General features: G+C 46.3%; 1 protein-coding gene across 9 annotated transcripts in view; it reads right to left on the bottom strand.

Moving 5' to 3' along the window:
- Nucleotides 1-21,499, bottom strand: part of SLC23A2 (solute carrier family 23 member 2) — a 150,092-nt gene that overhangs the window by 42,191 nt on the left and 86,402 nt on the right. For all 9 annotated transcript variants that reach the window (XM_028827430.2, XM_077948953.1, XM_077948952.1 and 6 more), the window contains 3 exon segments: nucleotides 18,901-18,999; nucleotides 8,945-9,061; nucleotides 6,041-6,198 (listed from right to left, as the gene is read on the bottom strand). In XM_028827430.2, coding sequence (XP_028683263.2) covers nucleotides 6,041-6,198; nucleotides 8,945-9,061; nucleotides 18,901-18,999 — 374 coding nt within the window.

Here is a 21,499-nt window from a genome sequence, read left to right as displayed (position 1 = left end):
TGTCCACCAGGCTGGTCTCAAACTCCTGGGCTCCAGCAATCCTCCCGCCTCAAACTCCCAAAGTGCTGGGATTACAGCTCTGAACCGTCTTGCCCAGCCTGCAACTTTACTTTCAAGTGGCTCAAAAATAAAAAAAAAAATTACACTTGTACCCCAACATACATATACAGAAAAAGAAGCGGGGTCTCCCCTGCCCCAATCTAATCACCGCATCCCTCCGTGCTTCTAAGTTTCATAAACAATCATGAGTTCGAAGCCCCCAGATTTAAGACCTTAAAGTCTCCTGGAGCCACCCCTTGTACTCAGTGAGCACATATCATGGACAAGGTTCCATTACGGGCCCCAGGAACCTGACAGGACGGAAGACAGAGGAACTCTCTCTCCTTAGGGCAATCTGGTTAGAGGCCAGGTTCCTAAACCAGCTACAATGACTCTCTTGGCCAAACCCTACTGTTTCTCAGCACATGAATGTGCTGTGTGCCTATAGCAGGCCTGAGAGTGGCCAGGAGGGGGTCCTCTGAGAGGGACATCCTATCCTTCATTTTGCTGGAGAGGCCAGAGTGATGCCTCTAAGAAAGGCCTGGAGTGAAAGGCTGAGGGTGGCCCCTCAGACACCGTAAGACTCCTTCCACCAGCCTGTGGGCAAGTCAGTGTGGTGACAGCGGGGCAGGGTCTTGGAGGGCCCTAGAGACACCAAAGGTCAGGGGTGGGAACTCTGGGAAGCTCGGAGGTGCCACAAAAGAATGACAGCTGCAGGCTGGTTAGGGGACTCTCGAAATGCTGCCCTCATTTCTCTGGATTTTAAAGGCTTTGTACTAATTCCCAGAACAAAGGTTAACTGGAATTGACATCACAGACCAACCAAAATGAGAACTGTTGAATCCTCGCTCAGGGGAACTTGGTAATGAAGACCTCCTTGATGCAAAGCTCAAGGGATCAAGGTCAAAGAAGAGGAGGGAGGAGGAAAAGCTAGGCAGGAAGAGGGAGAGGGAGAGGGAGAGGGAGAGGGAGAGGGAGAGGGAGAGGAAATGCCATGAGCAAGGGCCACGAGGAAGCCGCCTTTCCCTAAGCAAAGGCTTGGAAAGCACCAAAGCCTCCTAAAGGCCTCGACAACCGGGGCTAAGGCCCACAACCTCCAGTGCAAAAAGACAACGGCCCCTGGAGGAAAAGGAAAACTTTCATGCCAGGGGAGATGTGCAGTGAAGGAAGAAGGGTCTGCAGCCCGCACAACTCAGACATGCTTCATGTGGTCTCAGTCAGTCAGCCTTGGGAAATGTGCCCCCATGCTGTGGCATCTACAGTCGGCCTTCTGTGCTTGGGTAAGGTCTGCAAAGACACACATCTGTTTCACCTTCACGGGTTTCCCATCAACTCTGGTCATTTTTATAGAATGAAACAGGTTTCCAGGATAGCATTCCACACAGATCAAGAGCCCATGTGAAACGAGGGGGATGACTTGACCACAGCACCTCATTCCTTCCTGTACTCTAGACGCTTGTGCAGAATAGAGGGCCCGCCCCTGAAGGGCACAGGCCATGATTTGTCCTCAGGCTTCCTTCACCCACAACATCCAGCGCGACAGAAATACCGGGTACTCAGCAAGAGGCAGTCAGATGCACAAAGCTGGATACAGAACTGAAACACAACAGGGGAACGACCGGAGCTGGAGAAGTCTGAGACTGTGTCTTAGAAATCACAAAAGCTGGACATGAAAAATTTTTCCTTCTGCTCTAAGCCTAAGGAAATGAGTGGTGAGCTTCTCCAAAAACAAAAACACAACGCACAAAAGCCCACAGAGGCCATCTGCCATCCTTCCAGCGGTGCTGCTGGGAGGCAGGCCCACACTCCCAGCTGCGTCTGCCTTTCCTCTCCACCTCGCTCCCTGCTCGCAGCCTCTCTACCCCAACTGCTCTAGCTATTTCTTCCATCCTTTTTTGAACAGAAAATAAGCACAGAAGTCTAAAAGAAATGATAATTCACAGCCTATGATGGATCTATCTAAGCAACTAGCAGAACTAAAAGTCTAAAATATGAGTTCACATTTTCGTATGCAGAAACTCCCAAAAACTATTTTAAGAAACAAAATAATCTATAACAACACAATAGATTCATTAAAATAGGGCAAAATATATCATTCCCAGGACACCTGAGGGAGGAGCCTCCTTTCATTTTCACAAAGGAAACAGGGCTGGAGGGGTCACTTGTCCAAGGTCATAACGCCACATGCTGTAAACATCTCTCTATCCTCAGAAGTGTAGGTTTGATACCCAAGGGGTCAGAATTCCATAAAAGTATCCCAAAATCTGACTTTCACTTGCAATGGCCATGCGTCCAGCTCTGGCAGCACTGATCTTGGTGAGCAGCCCTAGAACAGATGCTGTCCTGAGTGAGATCTGGGTGTCCAAGTACCAGAGGGGGCCTCACCCTACTGAGGTCTGGCTGCCAACCTTGCTTTGCTGGATGGGAACAGGGCATATGCTCAAGGAGTAGTTGGCCATTTGGGGATTTCTGCTCTTCCCTCACTAACCCCACAGGAAACCTGAGGCAAGGCTGTGAGAGGCGGTGCAGCTGACAAGGTAGCCCAGCCTCTTCTGGCCTAGTGCAAAGATGGGAAGAGGACGGGTGGAGGAGTCTGGGTTCCAGCAGGAAGGGATGGAGGGTGGAGAGACATGGGTGGAGAAAAGAAGAGACACACAAACATGGGGTGCAGCAAACATGCCCCCCATGGTGACTGGCCAGTCAAGGGGGGAAATAGCAGCTTGTCTCATTGCCTCAGTGCCCCTTTGCTGTCTCAGACACGCAGCCCCCTGCATAGCAAGCCCCCAAGTGTGCTGAGGACCCACACAGAAGGTCTGCAAACATGGTCTGAGGCCGTGCAGAGCAGGAGCTCCCACCTGAGCCCACCTGCTGGTCGGAGAGGAAGCAAGGGGTGCAGGCAACACACAGAAGGCTCAGAAGATTCACAGCAAGAGCCCCCCTCAGCCTGGAGGGCCCGAGCCGCAAGGTGCCAGCAGGGACGCTCCCCTCCCCCATCCCAAAGGCTCTCTCTAAGCCACTCTGCTAGAAAGATTCTTTAATCAGGACACATGAAGCACATTCCATTCCGTGCTGCTTCTCTTTCCAGCTAAGGATTCAAAGCAGGAAGGGACCCCCAGAACGAGAAAGAGTGAGACTGGGGGATGAGTTCAGCCCCAGCACAGTCACCTTCCTACCCCACACCCCTGACGCTTGCCTGGGCCCCGTCACCTTTCTCATGGATGTCACTGATCCCCTGGGATGGTCCTCACCCCCTATACTTGGTTAAGTAACATCCTTCAAGGCACAGCCCCAGAGGGTGTGTCCCCTGCTAACAAAGCCATTGAATGCTCCCTGTGCCTGTTGATAAGTCCCAAGCCCCAGCCTCTGTGTGCCTGGTCAGGGGGATCATGCCAGGCTGTGACTTCCTGCCTTTGCCCCTGCTGGGATGGAAGCTGCTCCCTCAGCCTTCCCGGGCAGAGCTCTTGGAGCCTGCAGGCTCTGTCTCAAACCCCACCTCCTCCAGGATTCCCACCAAGTCCCCTAGAGGATGCACTGCATCTCCCTGATGGTGCTGCCATTCGTGCTGCAGGCCATGTGCTTCGATGTCACCGTTGCTCCCCACGACAGCCAGGCCCCGCACCTGCTACACAGACCAGTCACTGAACATCTGCAGGGCTGAGCCAGTACTCTTTCGCTTTGTCCAGGTTAAGAGGACGAGTACCACCCACACCCTGACAACCACAGAAAACCCCTATCACAAGCCCAACACCCCACCAAAGTCCCCAGCACACCCTCACCTGCCCAGCAGCACACAGCTGCTGACGTGATTAGAGTCAGCACCACCTGATTTATGACTAAGCAAATGGCCACACTGCGGGGAGGATGGAAGCAGGGGTGGGGCTGCCATTCTTTGCACAGCCAGAGGTCATGGGGGACTCACTCTGACTCCTCACAAACACGGCAAGAAAGGCTGCTTTCACCCAGCCTCGTGGACATGGGGCACACGGACACACACCCTCCTCCAGGCCACAGCTCTGCATTTTGGGTCCCTGAGCCATCTCAGTAGGGTGTCAAATGCCCTCTCCTGTTCTTACTCAGCTCAAACTGCTTCCCATGCCAGCAGGGAGGTGAACCACGCTGACCTGGGTAGTTCGATTTAGGTCTTGTGCCCCAACAGTGGGCAAGATGATGCCCTCCGTGACCAAAAGTATTTACCCCAAGTTCCCCCAGGCCCTCCCTTCTGTGTCCCATTAGCAACTATGCCCATCAGGCTCAGCTGCTGGCCAGGCCTGGCCTCTTTGGCATGAGCTGGGGCAGAGCTGCACACGGTGCACACTTCACTGCAATAAAGACAGCTTTCATTCCCTATTCAGGTCAACCAATAATGCTCAACTAGAGACACTGACCAAATTCACAGAGGGATTTGTGCCTACAAATCCATGGATAAGTCAGCTCTTTAGAAAAAGAACACCTCTCCAGAGAGCCAGTGCTCCATGGGCAAGGTAAGGATCCTGAGCCAGCCAACAAAAGCTTTGCCGGGCACTCTGGCCTTGAAGCACAGAGCCCTGAACACTGTGCCCAAAGAATGAAAGAGGGTGCTAGTCAGATTGAGCCCTTCTTGGAAGGCCCAGACCACATCTCCTCCCCCTAGTTGGTCAGTGATATCCCTGCCCTGCCCCCTGGGGGGCTTGAGGAGACCCTCTTCCCGTCAGCCCAGCTTGGTGGTTGTGGGCAGACTAGCAAGGGCTGGGATCTGGGAACCCTAAGAGCTTGCCAGCCCCGAAGCCTTTAGTCCACATAGCTTCTTTCCATCAGCAGACCTGCGGCCTGCCCTCCCAGGGTGTGGCCCACCCTGGCAACCAGAACACCTGCACATGGCTCACAGCCCTCCAAGGCTTCCCTATCCCCGTGCCGTGTTAGGGCAACCCCGAGGTCCCGAAGGATTCTAACTCATCAGAATGCAGTCCCTGACTTCAGCTCACACCCACCTCCCACAGCAGGAAGGGCCAGGCCTTACTCAGCCTGTCTCTGACGGAGCAAGAGACAGCTGGCGGTGAACTTAGGACAGTCCTGCCACAGCAGGCTTCACTTCCTGAGCCGTGCCCTGGGGTAAAGTAAGAGGCTGCACTGAGAACAGGGTAGCAGAGCAGGAAAGGAGAGGAAAAGGCAAGCTTGCAGGAGGAGGTAGGAAGGTAGATAAGGATGTTTCTTCTTCCTGTGCCAGCTTCATGACCATTTAAGTTGGTGGCTGGAAATGCAAAAGTGAACAAGCCAAAGCCCTGGCATCAAGGAGGAAGCACCGTGGGAAAAAGACATAGAAACAAAAAGGACAAACTGGAATAGGGGCCACACTGGAAGGATGAAAACAAGGTGGGAATTCAGAGAACAACGAAGGGCTCCACAGAGTCGGGAGGCAGGACAAGCTGGGTCTGGAGGATGAGCTGGTGTGTGCCAGGCGGGTGGGGAGAAGACACACAGGAAGATAGACAGTGGGCCCTCGGGAGTGAGGCCAGGGAAGGCAGGAGACAGGGCTCAGAGGCATGGCTGGAAATGTAGGTGGGGCAGAGAGTAAGGGCAAGCCTAAATGCTGGGTGCAGCCTGGTGTGTAAAAAGGGAGGAGAGCTGCAATGTGGCTCACCCTGAGGAGGTTGTGGAAGTAGAAAGATGGCACTGGGTGTGGGGCACAAATTGAGTCCAAGAGCAGTGCCCTGGAGGCAGGGAAGTCAACAGGGAGCCTGGTGGGACACTCCGGTCTGAACTCAAGGAATGGGGACACAGAGGGGTGCTAGGGAGCGAGCATGACTTGCCAAGGGGACAGGGGAAGGAGGGTGAGGCTGAGTTTCCAGCTTGGACCGTTCACCAAGAGAGGAAATGATTGGGAGGAACACTGCGGGGGTGGGGACCAATGGCCACTAGGACATTCCCCTGCCTCCATTCTGTCCTTGCAAACAGCCCTAGGCAAACGGCCCAGCTCAACGCCTTCTGGGGACTTTGGCATCCCCCATTAGTACCCCAATCTCACCTGCATCCAAATGTTGTCTGTAGCAAAGTAGTGATTCCCACACAGAAGAAAATGGTCCCAATGAGCTGGCTGGTGGCCCACTGGTCATACCCCACACACATGGCATCGGCCAACAGGAAGGGCACTGCGATCGTGCCGCTGAAGCATGTCAGGTAGTGCTGTGGGCAGGAAAAGGGTCAGAGGAGAAACAGTAAACCCTTCCTCATTTATTCTTGAGATCATCCTAATTCTTCTCTTTTATTGTCATTAAAAAATAGCCCCCATAAAGAATCTCCTTGGTTTGTTAGAGCAAGCCATTTTTTTTTCCTTCTTTTTCAGCATTTCTCCTTTGTTGTTGAGACAGTTTCATTCCCACTGCCCTGGACGGAGTGCAATGGTGCGATCTTGGCTCACTGTGACCTCCACCTCCCAGGCTCAAGCAATTCTGCTTCAACCTCCCAAGTAGCTGGGATTACAAGCACGCACCACCACGCCCAGCTAATTTTTGTATTTTTTGTAGTGATGGGTTTTCACCGTGTTGGCCAGGCTGGTATCACACACCTGGGCTCAAGCGATCTGCCTGCCTCTCCCTCCCCAAAGTGCTGGGATTACAGGCGTGAGCCACTGCGCCCAGCTGCATTTCTCCTTTTTATTACATTTTCTTGTCTTACTACACACTGTCATTATTACTTATTACTTGGATGAATCCATACCTCACAAAGGAAACAGTCAATATCAGCCCTGGTGATATTTTAATTACGTAATTCTTATTAGAAATATTTGGGGCTTTTTCCCCAAAATGCTTTTCTGGCATAAATTGCTAAAACCATAAGGCCTTTCTCCTCTAATCTGTTATCATGAATTGTGATGTGCTGAACTATTCTTGCATGCATGAAACAAACCCTACTCAGTCATGCTGTATTTTTCTTCTGCAATTTGATCTGTTAATATTTTATATAGAATTCTGCATCTACATTTCTAAGTTAATTAGTCTACTTCTTTAAAAAAGTTCTTTCATGTCTGGGGATTAAAGTTACATAAGCGTCATAAGTTACATACGCATGGAGTGTTTTCTGTCTTTTTCTGTGAGCTGGCATTGTTTTTGAAAACAAAGAATTCATCTGTTCCAGTCAGGGCAGGATTAAGGGCATATGGTAGCCATGGGAATCTTCCAGAAAGAACCCCATCCCACCTTCCTTTGGGACCCCCCCATGCCCGCCCAACGCCACACCTGTAGCCCTGGTAGGATAGTCCCAGCACTCACGACTCACTTCCCTCCCTTCCCCCGTTGACCAGTTCTTATTTCTGTTCTGCAAACTTCCTACTTTTCTTCCAGCAGCTTCCCATTCCTGCCCACATTCGCCAAACACGCCACATGCAGCCCAAGAAGCCCAACAGTAAAGGAGTTTCCTGAGGTGAAACATTCCTTTTCAGGATGCCTCAGGGCTGCTCACAAGTTTATGTTCTCTGAACCGTCAGGAAGGGCATGATGCAGGCAGGGTTTCCCACTCCTACCTGACCAGGGAAGACTGCTAGAAACATTTATAGGATAAACATTCCAAAAAGTGTGTTTCCTGAATCTGGTTCAGAATGCTTGGCCCAAGGTAGATTATTTGCCAAGGCCACTCAGCTCCTTTGGCTCTGACTCCTCCCCTACTAAACAGACACCTGCCAGTTGGGGTTACCATGTGCTTTGATACCTGAAAGCGGGGGTGGGAAGGGTGGGGCAACTGGAAATTCGACCAAAGTACCCAGCTGTTGGCAGGCACAGCCCCATCCCAGGGTGAATAAACCTCTCTGGACAATGAGATGGATTTTCTCAGCACCTGAGATACCTTAAGTTGAATGGACCACACACTTGAGAAGGGAAAAATAGTAAACCAGACCTCAGAACAGAGTCCAACTTAAAACCAAAGCAAATACAGCCCAGGGGTGTACATCTAAGAAAAGACCTTCCCCACATTGTCCCCTTTCTCCAAAACGTCCTGCGTTAATCCTATGAAAGGGAAAAGGGTGCTGAAGACAGAGGAGGGAGGTATCAAAGACGCTGGAGGCCTGCATCAGCTATGTCACCACCCACCTTGTCCCTGAGCCTGGTTGCCCTCCCCTCCCACTGGAAGCTACAGCAGACAAAGCTGCCGCTACTGTGGCAAGTTTCCCTTCCTTTAAAAAATAAGATTGAAAATCCACCATTTAGATCCTGGCCGACATGGCACTTTTCAGGGTAACTCATGTTTCACGGCAGAGGATACCATGATTTTGGGTGGGTTAACTAGGCCAGGGATGGGAGATGAAAATAAATTCCTCTTTTCTCTACTCTTCAACTTTTCTCTTTTCTCTATTCTTCCTTCTTTCTATAACTCTATCTCCTTTGCCTTCCTTTATGTCACTGCTCTTGCGTGCCCCTGAACATCGTCTTTCTTTTCCCTGGTAATCCATTCTACCTGTTCTTTTCCTCCTCCTGCTATGATGTCAACAATTCCCATTCATCCCCCCCCCTCCTTTTTTTTTTTTTGAGACAGGGTCTCACTATGTCAAGCAGGCTGAAGTGGAGTGGTGCAATCACAGCTCACTGCAACTTCAACCTCAAGCGATCCCCCTGCCTCAGCCTCTTGAGTGGCTGGGACTATAGGCACACACCACCACACGTGGCTAATTTTTGTATTTTTGTAGAGGTGGCCTTTTGCCATGTTACCCAGGCTGGTCTTGAGCTCCTAGGCTCAAGTGATCTGCCCACCTCAGCCTCCAAAACTGCTAGGATTACAGGCATCAGCCACCATGCTGTCCCTACTCATCACTCTTAAAAAGAGGAATTTATAAAAGTCTTCAATAAACAAAAATCAAACTTGAACTTGTAAACAATTCCAGATGGCAGACAACGCAAACACCTGCTGGTAGTTACATATCCTACAGGAACCATCTTACCTGCAGCCCCAAAAATATACACAGGTACCAGGGAGGAACATCTTCTATGGTATAAATCATGTCCGATCGCTGGGGGTCCAGACTGCCAGTGCTATCGAGGGTCTCGGCGAGAGAGCTCTGTGAGCGACAAGGAGAAAGGAGGGTACTCATTAAACCTGAACACCAATGTTAGCTTGGCCACGTGCAGGCCACCATTACAGAAAAACAACTTTATCAAGTGGCTGCCATTTTCCTGCAGTTTTGAGCCTTGGCTGTCGTTGAAGCCAAGTACACCCTTGGGCTCAAGTACACTCGCCCACTGGGATGGTCAATCCTCAGAATTTGGGGGGTCAGTGTCCTTTGTCAACAACTCATCCCCGAGAACACCAAACTTGCTCAGAGCTTCTCCCCAGGCCTGGGGATCCTCCTGCATGGACAGAGATGTTCCCAGGTTGAGACCACAAAACGATACCTTGGCATGAGCAGTCCTTGCGTGAGGCCCCAGATGAAGAAATCTTAGAAAACTTTAAGCACTTTCGAAGAGACAGCACACTGATCTGCCCCTCCCAGCCTACTTCATCCCTGCAGGATCTTTGTACTGTGAAGTTCTACACCTTTCTATCCAAACACTATTGCTCTTAGGTGAAAAGAGGAAAATTCAGAAGTATATAAACACAGTGATTTGAATTCTGTTTAAAAAACAAAACATTAAAAATGTATTGATAGTTTAGGTGACAGGTTTTTTTCTTCTTTTTCCCCTAACACTAGTAAAAAAACTATTTTAAAACATTAAGTGTAGCATGGTTTTCAAGCCAAAATCATCATAAAGACCAGTCACTTTAGGTTAGAGTCCAGCCTCTTCCAATCACCCCCAGCATCAGTTCTGAACTCAGGCAGTATCTGAGCCAAACAGAAAACTCAAGGTAGCCTTGAGTTCCCCAAGAGAACCTCAAAACTGCTCTGGTTTCAAACACCACACAAAGAATCTTTTCTTGGAATTTCTACAGTCATTTCTTGGAATCCAAGACATGTACCTCATTTGAAAAAATTTTTTATAATCTAGCAAACAAAGTGCTTAACAGAAATAAAATGAAAAGATATCCCACATGGGGAAAATGCTGATTCCATGTGTTCCACATGGAGGTAACAGGGGTTTCGGGTTTGGAGTTTGGGGTCCAATACCCTTAAACAAAAGAAGGGACACAGTTCACCCTCACCTTCCAAAGCCGGAAGTAAACGTCTGATGGAAGCTGATATCTGATCTAAACCAAATGTAACTGAATATGACCTTTTGGGTAAAACTTTCTCTTCCGTCCTCACAAGGGATACTGGCAAATTTACATTGTGTTGAATTCGTTACGATGGATTATGGATGTCTTTAACAACTTGTTGGAAGAAATGGTAGAAAAAGTACATATGTGTCTGAGGGGTGTGGCATACAGTGATGTACAATAAAGATTAACTCAGCAGGTCTGGGTTGTTCAAACCCTGTACATTTCAAAGGAAGGGTTGACTCTTGCCTGGTATGTGGGGGATAACCTGAGCTCTTGGGGTTTCTGCCTCTTAAATGTGTCTTTTTAGGCCCAGTGCAGTGGCTCACACCTGTGGTCCCAGCACTCTGGGATGCTAAGGTGTGAGGATCACTTGAGGCCAGGGTTCAAGAACAGCCTGGGCAACATAATGAGGCCCCTTCTCCAGTTTATACATTTTTTTTTTTACCTGAAACTTGGCCACACAGTGTCAGCCTGACCTCTGGAGGGGCTGGTGAGTAACTAAAGTTAGCCACACAGGCAGTCAGCCATACCTATACAACAGATCCCCACTTAAAAACCCTGGGCACCAAGGCTTGGGTGAGCTTCCCTGGTTGAATGAGTGTTACCACATATCACTGCTGGGAAAACTGAACACTGCCTCCATGACTCCACTGGGCGAGGATGGCTGCAAGCCTGTGCCTGGTGTCTCCTAGACCCTGACTCTGTGCCTTTTTCCATTTTTTATTTTAATCTGTATCCTTTCTCTGAAAAACAAACAAACAAACGAAAAATAAAAAAAACCCTTAACTGTGAGTAAAACAGCTCTGCTGAATTCTCTGAGTCTTCCTCATAAATCTCAGAACCTGATTTGGGACCTTCTGAACTGAGGTCATCATTTTGCTAACACGGTGGAATTACAGAGCTGGGGCTCAAGACACAAAGGTCAGCTCAGCAGCACCGCATTAGCTGCAGCCACACAGGCAGTGCTGCTGCTCACAAAGTAACATGACAAAGTATTTCATAACAAAGAGAAATGTCTGAAGACAGAATACATAACACTATCATAGACTAGTACAACCTGTCACACAATCATGTAAGCAACATTTTTCTAACAATTCCAAAACCACGATTGTTAATTATAAGGCAGATGAAAAGACTTTTTGGCCAGGTGCAGTGGCTGACATCTGTAATTCCAGCACCTGCCCAGCCAGGTAGATCACCTGAGGTCAGGAGCTCAAGACTAGCCTAGCCAACATGGTGAAACCCTGTCTCTACTAAAAATACAAAAATTAGCTGGGTGTGGTGGCGCACGCCTGTAATCCCAGCTATTCCGGAGGCTAAGGCAGAAGAATTGCTTGAACCCAGGAGATGGAGGTTGCAGTGAGCCGAGATCACACCACTGCACTCTAGCCTGGGCAACAGAGCGAGATTCCGTCACACACACACACACAAAAAGACAAGACTTTTCACATCCAGGCAGAGGTTAAGATGTACACACAGGCACATGTATGCACATGCACACATGCAGACTTTTCTTAGTAGTGAGGGTAGCCCTACAACTCAGAAACAAAACTAGTGTAAAGGTCCACAGCTGGTATTAAAATGATACAGGACGGGGGGGTTGTGTGGTCAAGGGGACCAGACAACACTGTGAGGCAGATGCTGTGCAGCCCCGCCTGATGACAGAAGGACCGGTCTGGCCATTGTGCACTCTGCACACTGTGGTGCCACACTCAGTGATCACTGTGTAAACCATGAGCTATTTCAAATACTGCAAAACCAAAAACCTCTAACAAGGTTTCTGCAAACGATGACTACATAAATAACTATGTCACTTTAAAAAGACTTTCCATCTTATTCTATGATCTGAAATAATGTAAAGAACAAAAAATTACCTGTGCTTCAAAGACTAGAGTGAACTCAGAATGCTGTTCTCTGCCTGGAGCCTTCTTAACACTTTTAACTACCTTTGCTATCTCCTCCGCAGTTCTTTATCTAATCTAGCACCTTTGGGGTCGACTGTAGTCTCTTTCTCTAGGAAATCATTCCCTCTACAGCAGAGTCAGCACTTTTTTTTTTTTTTTTAATACTTTAAGTTCTAGGGTACATGTGCATAATGTGTAGGTTTGTTACATATGTATACTTGTGCCATGTTGCTGTGCTGCACCCATCAACTTGTCAGCACCCATCAACTCGTCATTTACATCAGGTATAACTCCCAATGCAATCCCTCCCCCCTCTCCCCTCCCCCCTCCCCATGATAGGTCCCGGTGTGTGATGTTCCCCTTCCCGAGTCCAAGTGATCTCATTGTTCAGTTTCCACCTATGAGTGAGAATATGCGGTGTTTGGTTTTCTGTTCTTGTGACAGTTTGCTAAGAATGGTTTCCAGCTGCATCCATGTCCCTACAAAGGACACAAACTCATCCTTTTTTATGGCTGCATAGTATTCCATGGTGTATATGTGCCACATTTTCTTAAAAAGTCAGGAAACAACAGGTGCTGGAGAGGATGTGGAGAAATAGGAACACTTTTACACTGTTGGTGGGATTGTAAACTAGTTCAACCATTATGGAAAACAGTATGGTGATTCCTCAAGGATCTAGAACTAGATGTACCATATGACCCAGCCATCCCATTACTGGGTATATACCCAAAGGATTATAATTCATGCTGCTATAAAGACACATGCACACGTATGTTTACTGCGGCACTATTCACAATAGCAAAGACTTGGAATCAACCCAAATGTCCATCAGTGACAGACTGGATTAAGAAAATATTTTTTATAAAGGGCCATACAGTAAATATTTCAAGCTTTGGGAGCCACATAGTTCTGTCACTGTAGCATGGATGCAACCTTAGGCAACATGTAAACAAAGAAATATGGCTGTGTTCCAACAAAAGTCTACTGAGAAGAACAGATATTAAACCAAATTTGGCTTGCCAATCCCTGCTGTAGCATTTCAAACTGATTATCATAAAGTAGCATGTACTATTCTCTTATACATTTCTCCTTTTTACTATATTAATGTATATTTGTGCTTTCTACTTTTTTCTCTTAATCGGGGCCACAAAAGATCAATTTTGGCCAGGCATGGTGGCTCATGTCTATAATTCCAGCACTTTGGGAAACTGAGGTCAGCAGACTACTTGAGCTCAGAAGTTTGAGACCAGCCTGGGCAACAAACAGAGACCCTGTCTCCAAAAACAAACAAAAATTAGCTGAGTGTGGTGGCACATGCCAGTGGTCAGCTGCTCAGGAGTCTGAGGTAGGAGCATCACTTGAGCCTGAGAGGTTGAGGCTGCAGTGAGCTGTGATCATGCCACTGCACTCCAGTCTAGGCAACAGAGATCTTGTCTCAAAAAAACGAAACAGGCTGGTGACTCACGTCTGTAATCCCAGCACTTTGGGAGGCCGAGGCAGGCCAATCACTTGAGGTCAGCCTGGCCAACATGGCGAAACCCTGAAACCCTGTCTCTACTGAAAATAAAAAAATTAGCTGGGCATGGTGGCACACACCTGTAGTCCCAGCTACTCAGGAGACTGAGGCAGGAGAATCGCTTCAACCCAGGAGGCAGAGGCTGCAGTGAGCCGAGATCGAGCCACTGCACTCCAGCCTGGGTGACAGAGTGATACTCTGTCTCAAAAACAAAAACCAAAAAACCCAAAAATATCAATTTCATTATTCTTTTCAACAAGCCAGCTTTTGAGTTCTAGTTAAACATGGTAGATTGACTATATGTATCTTTTCTTCTAAGTCCTAAAAACACAGAAGGAATAAATATGATACACATCTACAAGGACAAAGCAAAGAGGAGATCAAGAAAATGAGATTAACAATTTTTTTTTTTAAATATGGAAAGTGTTTGGATGCTGTGTGACCAATTTGGGAGAGGGAAGGAATGCACAAGCTGGGTACTAATAGAAGGATGCTATGAAGAGGTGGGCTGGCTGACCAGCAGAACCCCAGAAAGTGCTATGCTTGCAAGCACCAGACAGGGTAGCAATGGGGAGAGGACAGGTCTTAACCCTGCAAACTGGTCAGACAGTGTGTTAACTACTGCTGTCCTCCTCCTTCAAGAAACAAACATGTATGGTCTGAAGAATATGAACTGGAAAGCCCTCCAGCTGAGGAATACCACACAGCGATCAAGGAAAACATCAGCAGCAGGATACTCATCTGCTTCCAGAATGCCAGAACCCAGGTCACAGAAACCAGACTTATACCCACAGGAGACTACACGATTCCTTTCTAGAGAAAGCTGATCAGCCCCAAAGACAAGACAGTGACATCTATACATCCCGCAGAGACAACACGGCGTTCCACCTGGTCACTCAAGGGCAGGCCCACAATTAGATAAACTTCATCACACATAAAGACCTCACGATCCTATCTTTTACTGCCTCCTATCCTGGGACAGTGAAGAAAGACTAAAAAAATGAAGGCAAAGAAACAAAATATAATCAATGTAGTATTTTTTAAAAAGCTTAAAATAAAGACTATCTTCAGAAAAATAAAGTTACTTCAATTGTGGGAGACAAAGAATGCTTTTTAAATACTTTAGCCAATAAACAAAACCAAAAAACAATAAAAGAGGTCTCAGAAATTAAGCACAGGATAGTTTTTTAAAACTCAACAGAAGGGTTGGAAGTCAAAGGTAGCTCTCAAAAATAAAAAAAAGACAAATATAAATAAGAGTAAGTGTTAAATGTCAGAACAAGGAAAAAAGAATAAAGAAATTAACCAAAGAAATAAGAAAAATAGGCCGGGCACGGTGGCTCAAGCCTGTAATCCCAGCACTTTGGGAGGCCGAGACGGGCGGATCACGAGGTCAGGAGATCGAGACCATCCTGGCTAACACGGTGAAACCCCGTCTCTACTAAAAAAACACACACACAAAAAAACTAGCCGGGCGAGGTGGCGGGCGCCTGTAGTCCCAGCTACTCGGGAGGCTGAGGCAGGAGAATGGCGTAAACCCGGGAGGCGGAGCTTGCAGTGAGCTGAGATCCGGCCACTGCACTCTGGCCTGGGCAACAGAGTGAGACTCCGTCTCAAAAAAAAAAAAAGAAATAAGAAAAATTTAAGAAACAAAGGACATGTTAACAAATTAGAAGGATACTACAGTATTCAATAGATTAATGAAAAAATGCATTTTGAAAACACAATAAAACAATCATTCTTACTAAGGAAGACCTTAAAATTCAAACAGACATTTAAGGAAAACTGGAAATAAACATGAGTTTACATAATTTGGCCAGATGGAAAGGAAGAAAAATACAAAAAATGTGAAAGTATGAGAAGCACAAGGAAGAACTGATAAGCTGAGAAACAGAGTAAGGGTCAGAGACTGGAATGAAAAAACTCGGTGCTAAGAGGAAAAAGAAAAGGTTAAAGAGAACTGATAGCTGGAGGAGGCAGGCAAAGAACAAACAAAACACGCATAACTGCAGCTCCCAAATCAGAAACCAAAAGAATAGACTGGAATTAATATTTAAAGATACAATTCCTGAGATAACAGCAGCCCCGAAGCTAAACATTGAAAGTGTCAGGAAAAACTGGCCCAGAAAAGGATATACACGTGGCTCTTGAGCATGTGTAAAGAGATGCAGCCTCACTAATGAAAAATCAGGATGAAACTACAGTGACAAACCTAAGCTGAGGGAGATTCTACAAAGTAATCCTGCTTCCTGAGAGCCTTCCGCAATTTTTGGCCGGGTATGGTGGCTCACGCCTGTAATCTCAGCCCTTTGGGAGGCCAAGGTGGATGAATCACCTGAGGTCAGGAGTTTGAGACCAGCCTGGCCAACACGGTAAATCCCCAACTTTACTAAAAATACAAAAAAATTAGCCTGGTGTGATGGTGTGTGCCTCTGGTCCCAGCTACTCAGGAGGCTGAGGTAGGAGAATCGCTTGAACCGGGGAGGCAGAGATTGCAGTGAGCTGAGACTGGGCCACTGCATTCCAGCCTGGGTGACAGAGTGAGACTCTGTTTCAAGGAAAAAACAAAACAAAAACAAACAAACAAAAAAACCAGTCAGCTGAGGGTCTGGCCTAATGATTAGCATTTTATTTTATTTTATTTATTTATTTCGAGTCAGAGTCTCACTCTGTCACCTGGGCTGGAGGGTAGTGGCGCCATCTCGGCTCACTGCAACCTCTCCCTCCTGGGTTCAGGTGATTCTCTTGCCTCAGCTTCCCAAGTAGCTGCAATCACAGGTGTGCGACACCACTCCCGGCTAATTTTTGCATTTTTAGTAGAGACAGGGTTTTGTCATGTTGGCCAGACCGGTCTTCAACTCCTGATCTCAAGTAATCCACCCATCTCAGCCTCCCAAAATGCTGTGATTGCAGGTGTGAGCCACCACGCCCAGCCCAACTAGCACTATTTAATATGTGGCAGCTCTTCTCACTGTCCTCTTCATTTCATAAAGTAAGAAAAATGGCCAGGGAAATATGAAGGTACTCCATTTGATCGGTATTCAAGGAAATGCAAATGTGTCAATGTTTAGACAATGAAAAAATGTTCATCCAAACCGGAAAATAAACATTTAGCATAAATGTGCTAGAGACATTTTCCCTACAACTGTATCCCTCCCATCAGTACAAGGTAAAGCTAAGCCCCAAAGCGTTAATGCTCGTTACTATTTATTTCTAAAGACGGTCTCCAGACAGAGAAGAAGGAAGTCTGAAAACACGACAGCCTGGAATCATGGCATACGGGATTATATGTGGCCCCACCAAGTCTGTGAAGAAGCCCTTTGTTACAACATAGGCCGTGTGAAAGCTGCAGCCCGGCGGTGTGGGACATGCCTCAGCTGCAGACCGCAGGCACTGATCCACATGCCAAACACCACTGCACTAACCTCTGGGGAGCAGCTTGGAACCCCGCACTTCTGGAATTTCAATATCTCTGCCTGAATCTACTTTAATTAACCTCCATAAAATTTATAATAGCTCCAAGCAGTAGGAAAATAATAACAATATGAGTTGAGAGGCAAAAAAGAAATTTCCATATCCCAGACCGGAATTTTGTTTAAAAGGGCATAAAATTTGGTTATTCTAGACTTTCAATACAATGTATTTGTTCTTGATCACTTTAGTGATTACACTGTGAACTCACCATGCTAATACCCAAGTCAGGTACTATATTTGTATGTGTCAACTTCTGGGTGGTCTGTCATTAGAATACACAGTATACACTGTGTAATACAGTGGTTCCAGAATAGAATTTCTCATTACATAAATTGTTTAGTTTCTTATTATGTAAGTTGAAAATTAGTAAATTTTCATAGTATAAATAAAACCTGTGTTTAAAATCTACAAGTAAAACTCAAATGAAAGTCTTAGAGCTGTGTTACAATTTGGAAATATCAGATTATTTAACTTTTCATGTGTTAGACACCATGGCAGATACAAGGAAAAAAGAAACCGGGATATCTGGACCTACTTTGTTTTATTTTTATTTATGAATTTATTTATTTTGTTTTTTTAGAGACAGGGTCTTACTCTGTCTTCCCAGGTAGAGTGCAGAGGCATGATCAAAGCTCACTGTTGCCTCAAACTCTTAGTCTCAAACAAACCTCCTGCTCCCTGAGTAGCTGCCACTCTAGGCACACATCATCACATCTGGATAATTATTTCCTTCTTTCTTTCTTTCTTTCTTCCTTCCTTCCTTCTTCCTTCCTTTCTTTCCTTCCTTTCCTTCCTTTCCTTCCTTTCTTTCTCTTTCTCTCTTTCCTTCTTTCTCTCTCTTTCTCTTTCCTTCTTTGTTTCCTTCTTTCCTTCCTTCCTTCTTTCCTTCCTTTCCTTTCTTTCCTTCCTTTCCTTCCTTTCCTTCCCTTTCCTTCCTTCCTTTCCTTCCCTTTCTTCCTTTCCTTTCCTTCCTTCCCTTCCTTTCCTCCCTCCCTCCCTCCCTTCCTTCCTTTCTTTTTTATTTTTTTGTAGAGACAGGATCTTGCTATGTTGCCCAGGCTGGTCTCAAACTCCTGGTCTCAAGCAATCTTCTGGCCTCAGCCTCCCAAAGTGTTGAGACTATACGTGTGAGCCACTGTGCACAGATTGGAGCCACTTTGGGCAACTCTTTCCTGACCTCTATGGTCACAAAGTCTGACCATTCAAGGAGATGGAATGAGGCACAGAGCAAAACAAAAATAAACAAAAAAAACCACAAACACGATTCTCCCCACCTTAGTGTGCCATCTCCATTGGTACACAAGGTGCCAAAAGTGCTAAGGTCAAAGCTCAAAGTCATTTTCATAGGCTGCATAAACCACTTGCTGATTTCCCTTATTCTCTTATTTACTGCACATGTATATGTAACAGGCACGATGCTAATAACTTCACATACATATTATTTGATTCAATCCTCACAACAACCCTAAGATAGATGTTGATATTTTTATTCCCATTTTAGAGACAGGGAACTGAGGCCCAGAAAACTTCTATAATTTCCTCATTCTGACTCATATTTGCACTCAGACCTGATGTCAGACCTCGAGCTCTTAACCACTTCCCTCTGGCGTCTTGGCCGAGGCCTTTTAAAATTTCTATTCCCTATGGCTCCTCCTGCTTACCTGATGAAGAGAACACACCCCCTTGGGGATCAGAGACCAAGCCCCAAATGAAGGACACGCAGGTGCCCGCAAGGGATCCGGATCCGGGGCAGCACTTGTGGGAGGGGATGGCGGTGGGAGTGGGGACACAGGGTGAGGGAAGGGGTACCTTTTCTGCAATGCCGTTTTCCGTAGTGTAGATCGCCATGAGCTCGGTGTCCTCATTGTCCTGCTCACCACTGGAGGTGGCGCCTCCATTTATCACCACCTGCAGAGACAATCCACTTAGAGGCTGTTTCAGCGTGAACCACATTTTCCCCCCCAAAAGCCTTTTGTAATTCTCCTGGTGAGTGCATGACCAGTCATGGTTTTGATGGAGAAACATACTCCATGTACCAGATGGGGAGGCTGCCTGAGCAGAAGGCTCAGCCGGGGAAAACAGAAATAAAACCCCAGGACAACCTCAGCAGGGGCACCCCCACATCCTCCAGGGCAAGGGAAGTTTGGCTCAGAGGCCCATGCTGTTTGTGGACAAGGCCCTGGCTGAACAGGTGAGAGTACCCCGAGCTGTCTCAGTTAAGATCCCTGCCCACATAACCACCTGAGGCCGACTTCCTGCCCCTAGAAGGGGAAATGTTCTAGCTGGAGGAACTCAAACTCTGCTGTTCACCAAAGTAAACCAGCCCCCGGGAGAGCACTCCTCACTAAGGGGCTACACCACCATCCCGGGTTCTGCCAGACAGTAGCAAGAGCCATAAAATGTTTTTACTTTTTAGCCAAATGGTTCCACTTCTAGGAATCTATCCTGGAGAACAATATTGAGAACAAAAGCTTTAACCCAAAGAAAGTAATCACTGTTTGTAATAACAAATAACTAGTTTTTGTTTTTTAGGTTTTGTTGTCGTTGTTGTTGTTTTGTTTTGTTTTTGAGACGATGTCTCGCTCTGTCACCCAGGGTGAAGTGCAGTGTCGCAGTCTCGGCTCACTGCAACCTCCGCCTCCCAGGTTCAAGAAATTCTCCTGCCTCAGCCTCCTGAGTAACTGGAATTACAGGCGCCCGCCATGACACCTAGCTAATTTTGATATTATTAGTAGAGACAGGGTTTCACCATGTTGGTTGGGCTGACCTCAGGTGATCCACCCACCTCAGCCTCCCAAAGTGCTGGGATTACAGGCATGAGCCACCGCACATGTCCCAAATAACTAGTTACAGGCCACTGACACCCAGAATACTACAAGGAAAAAGATTTTTACACAGGGTAACATCAAGGAAAACGCACATGTAATAAATATTAAGGTAACTGCATATATGGTTGACAGTGCAACTACATTTAAAAACTACAGATTAAAAAAGTATACAAAAAGTTCAAATTCCAGCATTGTGAAATACACTAAAAGCAAGCAGAAGACAAGTGATGGCCTAGGAGAAAATACACTGCAGCAGATACAAAAAGGGTCAGTATCAATATTCATAAAGAACACCTCAAACCAATAATAAAACCAAACAATCCAATTCATCCCTGAGAGGTCTAAGGAAAAAAGATGGAGATGAAATGGGCAAGGGCTAGGAATATATCATTCATAGAAGAAAAACATATATACAATAAAACACATGAAAAGCTGTTCTATATCATTTTAAATTATGGAAATAATGATTAAAATTTTATTTTTAGAAAAACAAATTTAGAGAGAAACTTAAAAAATGGAATCAGGTGTTGACCAAGGTATGGGGAGAGTTACTCTCCTGTGTCCTTGGAGAGAATCTGCTCTTGGTGGAATGGCCTTCATGGAGGGATAATTTGGCAATGGGATTTAAAACAGGTATTTCTGTGGATCCAGCAATTATACTGATAGAAGCTTATCCTCTAGAAATACCCATGCAGGTAATATGTAGGTTCAAGGATGATCACTGCTATAATTTATGAAATATTGAATACTTGGGGACAACACAAATGTTCATCAAAAAGACACGGTTACACTATTATACACTCATTTAGAGGAGATATTCAGCCATTAAAAATAATACAGCACCGGACACGGTGGCTCAGGTCTGTAATCCTGGCACTTTGGAAGGCTGAGGCAGGTGGATCACCTGAGGTCAGGAGTTCGAGACCAGCTGGCCAACACAGTGAAACCCCGTCTCTACTAAAAATACAAAAATAAGCCAGGCATGGTGTTGCACATCTGTAGTCCCAGCTACTCAGGAGGCTGAGGCAGGAGAACTGCTGGAACATGTAAGGCGGGGGTTGCAGTGAGCCCAGATCGCGCCATTGCACTCTAGCCTCGGTGACAGAGCAAGACATCAACTCTAAATAAATAAATAAATAAATAAATAAATAAATAAATAAATAGCTGATGTACTAATTAAAAAAAAAAAAGAACTCCAAGAAATACTGTTTTTAAAAAGTCATAAAACAATAAGCCTAGAATTATCCCAACTGAGCTAAAAAAGAAAATTGTAATGACCTTACCACTTGTCTAAAAAGGACAGAAAAGGATACCGGAAAATCACAACCAGTAGGAAGGGTGCTGCCTTAGGGACAAGAACAGCAATAGCAGACACCTTTCATTTTTTTACTCCCAAACTTTTGTAAGTGTTTGGGATCAGGATGTATTTGTGTTATTTGTATACTGCTTTTTTAAAGCGGATAATTAATAAAAAAAGACACACTCCAAAATGCTAACAGTGGTTGTCCTTAATTGGTAGGGCCATTTTTGCCAACTTTTTCCCCTTTTTATATTTTGGTAATTTCCTAAAATGAATAAGT

The sequence above is a fragment of the Macaca mulatta genome, chromosome 10, assembly GCF_049350105.2.
Source record: "Macaca mulatta isolate MMU2019108-1 chromosome 10, T2T-MMU8v2.0, whole genome shotgun sequence".
NCBI classification, from domain to species: domain Eukaryota; kingdom Metazoa; phylum Chordata; class Mammalia; order Primates; family Cercopithecidae; genus Macaca; species Macaca mulatta.
The sequence above is the reverse complement of the archived record's forward strand: the minus strand, read 5'-3'. Positions and strand labels throughout refer to the sequence as shown.